Genomic DNA, 5,963 nt, shown 5'->3' on the forward strand with positions numbered 1-5,963 from the left:
CTGGCGCCGCCCAACCCAGAATATTTCCGTGGCAACCTCCAATTTCGAGCCCAGCTGCAACTGTCCAGAGCACGGTGGCTCTCCATTGGGGACCTGTGGACGTCGCAAAAGGCGCGGAGGTTGCAGGCGAGTTTGAGGACGGTGAGTCTGTGAGATTGTTGCGCACGCGCTCAGGATACGCGTCCTAGGAGAAGAAGTGGAGACAGGGCCTGCCCGAGTTTGCAAAGGTCGTGGAGCGGTTATCGTGCGTCCTCTCGATGGGCGCCGGCAGCGTGTTGAAGATGGCGTGAGAGGTGTGCGACCGTGCTCCTTCCCAACAATAAGAAATGTATGTTTCCATGCTATTAGCTGTTTTTCCTCTTGCCCCTATTGTTTTAGTACTATCTTGTTTCTACTATGGGTCTATGGTGGTGCTTCTTGTTTGTGCCTAGGACAATTTGATCATTAAAAATACGTTGTACTGTATTGTCCTAGGAACGTGCGGGTTAAAACCATTGTGAAGAGATAAAACGCGGACAGAGATTTAAAAAACCTTGCCAACAATTAGGGAATCACAAGATAAAATATCCAAGACATAGTTCCGTTGATTACATGGATACAGAGCCATTTAGGTACTAAAAGCACGGGTCGTGTAGACCATGGGTACAAGACAGAGATGTAGCATATGGTTGATAATACAATAGCAAGGAAGTAGATTGAATTTAATGATGAACTTCAGCTCTGGCTGGTCAGGAAAGCTGCCGTACCAGCGTCTTCATCTCTTCGTAAATGCTGAGGGGGCACTACGCTGGAAGACGTGCTGAACTCATCTTCACTTACACTGCGGTTATGGGAGGTTGATGAATATGATCTACTCTCATTCATCATGGAAAAAGTATAATTTGTACTAGTAGGGAGAAAAGGCAACGGAACGGCTCGGCTTGTCAAGTATTCCAGCACTTTCCTGGTATGTGGACGTTGATCGGGATCCGGATGGACACACAAGAGCCCGATAATCAACACCCGCTTAAGTTGCTCGTCAGACTGACCCCTCAGCCGTCCGTCAGCTGCATCAAGAATAGCATTCCTCTGATAACATGCTCTCACCTTCTCGACGAGGTTGTTCATAATCCTGTCACCATGCTGAGTCACGGACGGTCTCTCGCAGCATACAACCTCGAGCATCACTATGCCGAAGCTGTAGATATCATTCTTCTCGCATGCCCTGCCGGTGTTCGCATATGCCGGGTCGACATAGCCTTTGGTCCCACGGATGCTATCCGTCGAGCGTGAGGTTTTACTATTGCTGATTTGCTTCACCAGCCCAAAGTCACACAGCTTCGCATTGAAGCTTTTGCCAAGCATCACATTACTTGGCTTGATATCGCCATGCAGGAGGGTTTCCTTACATTCACAGTGGAGGTATACAAGACCAGTGGCTACTCCAATCAGTATGCTATTCCTGAAACACGTGCGACGAATTCTCTATCAGACAAATTAGTCCTACACGGAAGCAATATACCTAGAGAGCATGCGTGCGCGTACCTTTTTGGCCAATCTAGCATCAAATTAGTGCCCGGAACCGTTACACCATGAAGGTCCGAATCCATGGCACCAGCTTTGGGGTAAAGCTGGTCCTCGAGGTTCCCATTCTCCATTAGCTCATACACAAGAAGTAGATTTTTTTTGTCCTTGCAGCAACCAACAAGACTTATAATGTTGCAATGGTGAAGCGGCCTCATAACGTTAATCTCGTTATCAAAGTCCTTCCTCACTTGTCCTTGTTCCTCATTATTATCTGGCATAATTATCTTTTTTACAGCAACATCCATGCTATTCAGTTTACCTTTATATACAGTACCAAAGGCACCAACTCCTAGTATTTCTTCTGACGCGAAGTTAGATGTTGATTTCGCCAATTGCGCATAAGAGAACCTTTGGGCATCTACTACAAATACATCAATTTAATGCATTTTTTGATAAGGGATAATATGTAATACTAAATAGATACCAAATACACCTAGCCTCAGCAACAACTCAATATCATAAGCAATTTTAAGATATCAATGATGCACACAACCAAATTATTAAAAAGAAATAAAAAAATCCAAGACACAGAGCAACCAACATCGACATAAATTTGTGCATGGCCTGTATGAAAGGTATATGCTTTAGCTTGGATTGGCTTTGTTAATTTAAACAGTTAAACCCCTAGCAACAAATGCACATTGAGAATTTATTCAGGGATCGAGAAAGTCACATGATACCTCTTTTTTTACGTAGTCGTCTTAAGTTATACACATTGCAAATCAAAGTTGCCAAGCAAATCACTCCAAATATTGCACCGATTTTAGCAGCCTTAGAAGCTGCAGGAGGAGGAAGAGTGTCAGGGAAGGATTGAGAAACATAATGAAAATATTGTGCAACAGTAAGTGTGCATTTAGAATACATATGCTTAGCACCACCACGGTGGATCTTCGCAACAAAAAGGATATTGCCTCCTCTGCAAAGGTGACACTGAGACTTTCATAGAAGGATTGACCTAAGCATATGTATTCTAAATGCACAACCATCCCTTATACATGAACTCACCACTGGCGATCGCGGGATCAGGAGATGACCTGCTCGCCGGGAATACATATTGCGGCGTAGGTGCCGGAACAGCAGTGAACGGCACAACCATGAAGCTCGTATTGCTGTACCGAACAGTGCAGCTGTAGCTTTTCTGCTGCCCTTCTCTTCTCAGGACCCAAATGTCCGTCACGTTGATCGACAGTATGTCCAAGCACTGTTTGCACTTGTCTGCTGGCAGGTCCCATGTGCACTGAACAAACACATATGGCCTCCCCACGCTGGCTGCGAATCGCTGCGGTGAGATCTCCGCACCCGATGTCGCTTCAGACAAGCTAGGCTGCACTTCGTCCGCGTAGTCCTTCCAACTGGCGGAAACACTTTCACCACTCGACACGTAGATGGCACCTGCCCCAAGAAATAGCAGGTAGATCCTTATATCATAAACTTGGCAAAAAATGTATTCCCAAGTTTTTTAGAGTTAAGAAACCAGTCATAAAATATGTAATAGAAACGAAAATGGTAGAAGGACTAGATTCTGGGAGAACTGGTGGATAGGGGATAAATCCTGATGTCTTAATTCTCACATACTTCATGATCTTACCCATAAAAAAAATATAACTGTCCGTAGAGTGATGTCTGAAGCTTAGGGTTGTTTGAGATTCAGAAGGACTATGTGGGCGATCAGACTGTGTGTTGGTATAAGTTAGTTGATCTATGCAGTAATGTAATTCTTTGGTACAAGGAAGATAAGTGTAAATGGACCCTGAATTCTTCTGGTGTGTTCAGTATACATTCCATGTCTGTTATTTTCAAAGCTAAACAAGTTAGTTGCCCTTTTAAGAAAATTTGGTGTCTGAATGGGAAAAGTCTTCTCGTGGTTAGCCTTTATGAAAAGTATTTTGACCAGGAAAGTTTTTCTACATGGACGATGAATTGGTAGTGCTAAATCTATGTTTTGTAGTAGTATATGGTGCATAGGTAGAGAAACTTTTCATTCATTGTCCAGTAGCTAGGTATATATGGAATATTGTAAAGTGTGCTTTCTTCAGTTTGAGATCCTACCAGGATAGTTTATTTTGTCGCTCATTATATTTCTATATGGTCTGGCCAATAGAAGAAAAAACTCTGAAACCTGGAGTTCGGAGGGGCAAAGGTACGCATTCTGGTGGCCATCGAGGTTTTTCTCTTGAGGGAGGGTTGGGGTCCCATGATTTTCAGGATTGCCAATGATGAGGATGTAGTTTGAGGCAGAATACTGTTGGATGTTAAAGTTCTTTGTCTTTCCTAGTTCTTGGTCTCATGAAGTTTTTTTGATATACAATGGAGTGTCTTTGCATTGTCTTATAGTTCTAATAAGGTTCAAAGTGTAGTGTCTTAGTTTCTGTAGTGGTGGATGCAATCTTGTAGTTTAAGGATCAAAGGACGTTTCCCATGTTTTATGTATTGAAGATATGTACGGAAGCATACCAAAAACAAGGAAAATTGATCAAGTACTACCTGGAAACTAATATTAGATCACATAAGAATTATATTGGTATGTCTAAGTCCATATTTTTTGAGATTGTCCTGGACAAACTTTATGGCTTCTATTGAGATTTACTGCCTAAACTCCTACGCAAGTTCTTTGCTCCGAAAAGTGACAGACATGAGTACACAAATGTTCACAAGTTAGTGTTGTTCTGGACATACTTTAGTAAAAATAGTACTATAATTTTGACCAGCAATATTATGTTAAATATTAGGAAAGATGAAAAGCATATGTATTGAACTATTCCTGAAAATATTTCCTCAAAATTATGTACTATATTTTCTACGTTATTACGCATATATTCAATGTATTCCAACGGTCAAAATTGTTACTCATATTTATAAAATATATATATATATTCTGGATTATTGCACATATCTTGAAGGGCATATCAAAGCGTACATCGTCATTTGTGAACTGAAATGAGTATAAATGTATGATTTTAGATATTTCCTACAACTAGGTAAGGAGGAGGCCGTTTCATCAGATTCCATCTGTCCTGTTTTATTAGGTGTATAAAATTCCAAAGTCAATCATTGTAAAGGTTGACCAAGTCCTTAGATCAAACTATAAGTATCTACAACAAAAATCAACATCTTCAAATACATCAATAACTATATTTTGTATTATATATATAGTACTGTATATGTTGATAGTTTTTTTCTATAAACTTGGTACAATTTTACAATAGTTGACTTTTGACAAACCTTATACACCTAATAAACAGTATCATAGAGAACATGTTGCAAAGATATATGTTATGTTATGCCAGGGTTGGTAAGATACTGTTAAACAAGGTTAGTGTGAAGCCGGGACATATGATGAGAGAATGACTCATTAGGGATAACCTTAAGATGTTGAGAACGTCATCACTTGTCAGCATCGGTGATAGGATTGGAGGCCAATCAGGAGGCCCCCGTATTGTCGGTTAAGCAACATGGGATGGGAGAGGGGATGAGAGCAGGAGATGAGGGATCTATAAGATGTGTGGCGTGTGGTTCCATATTGTTATCCTAATTCTTATGCCAGTAGCTATTTCACTAAAATATTAAATATGCATAGGCGTATAGCACATTCGTGCTATTGGCCAATGCTAGTATGAATAATGTGATAGATATATAGCAGGGGCATAATTTTTTCTTAGTGCAAAGTGTAAAAGTTACTTTTCTCCACTTGGCTGAAAACCTTTGAATCACAGAAAACGATTATTGCGTTACAGGAAAACACTCACCTATTTCAGGTGTACCAAAGAAGTTGACGTCTGAATAGCGGACTAGGCATCGATCGAACATGGCGAGCACGGTTCTGCTCCCAGGGCAGCTATTCCGCAGGCCATCGGCATTGCTGGCAGCAGCGGCCGTGAGGCAGTCGCTGCAATCAGCGCGCGAGTAGTCGGCGGGACAGATGGCGAGGCCATATAAAGTGTCTGATCCCAGGCCAACCATGCCGTTGAAGAAGCCTCCATTCTTGGAGACGGTGTTCTCGGGGAGTGCACCGAGGAATTGGTTCACGTTAGCGGCGTAGGCGCTGGTGTCAGTGTAGTTGCCTGATGTTGAGCAGTTGATGGCTTGAAGAATGTATGAGCTCATAGCTGCATTGGATGCCACCAGCAGGTGGAAACAGAGGAAGAGGAACGAAGACGAGTAATCTCGTCGGACTGTCATTCTCGCTAGCTCTATAAGCTTTCACGCTAAATTTTGTTTGGTTTGCTGTTTTGGTGCGAGAAGACAAGTGCGTTTTTATGCAAGATTCAGATAGTAGAATAAGAAGACATGTTCTATATTCATTGAGACCAGGTCGGTGAACTGGTACTGCAATTCATTTTCTGTAATCTTCATCAGGCGGTAGGTTAACTATGCACGCATTGCAATGTGGAATTTAA

General features: G+C 41.9%; 1 protein-coding gene across 1 annotated transcript; it reads right to left on the reverse strand.

The window, feature by feature from the left end:
* Positions 1–714: 714 nt before the first annotated feature.
* Positions 715–5,745, reverse strand: LOC124696643 (putative cysteine-rich receptor-like protein kinase 31). Its single transcript, XM_047229347.1, has 4 exons — positions 5,313–5,745; positions 2,572–2,958; positions 1,519–1,825; positions 715–1,435 (listed from the first exon to the last, which is right to left on the reverse strand). Exons 1-4 carry the CDS (start codon positions 5,743–5,745, stop codon positions 715–717), a joined length of 1,848 nt encoding a protein of 615 aa, XP_047085303.1.
* Between the last annotated feature and the right edge of the window lie 218 nt (positions 5,746–5,963).

The sequence above is a fragment of the Lolium rigidum genome, chromosome 3 (genome assembly GCF_022539505.1).
Source record: "Lolium rigidum isolate FL_2022 chromosome 3, APGP_CSIRO_Lrig_0.1, whole genome shotgun sequence".
In the NCBI taxonomy this organism is placed as follows: Eukaryota; Viridiplantae; Streptophyta; class Magnoliopsida; order Poales; family Poaceae; genus Lolium; species Lolium rigidum.

Excerpts from the sequence above, each read along its gene's own strand:
- LOC124696643 (XM_047229347.1), bottom strand. The coding sequence starts at position 5,745 with ATGACAGTCCGACGAGATTACTCGTCTTCGTTCCTCTTCCTCTGTTTC. Across the intron at positions 1,826-2,571 it reads TGATCCCGCGATCGCCAGTG|GTAAACTGAATAGCATGGAT; the intron begins GTGAGTTCATGT and ends CTGTATATAAAG. Across the intron at positions 1,436-1,518 it reads GATTGGCCAAAAAGGTACGC|CATACTGATTGGAGTAGCCA; the intron begins GCACGCATGCTC and ends TTTCAGGAATAG.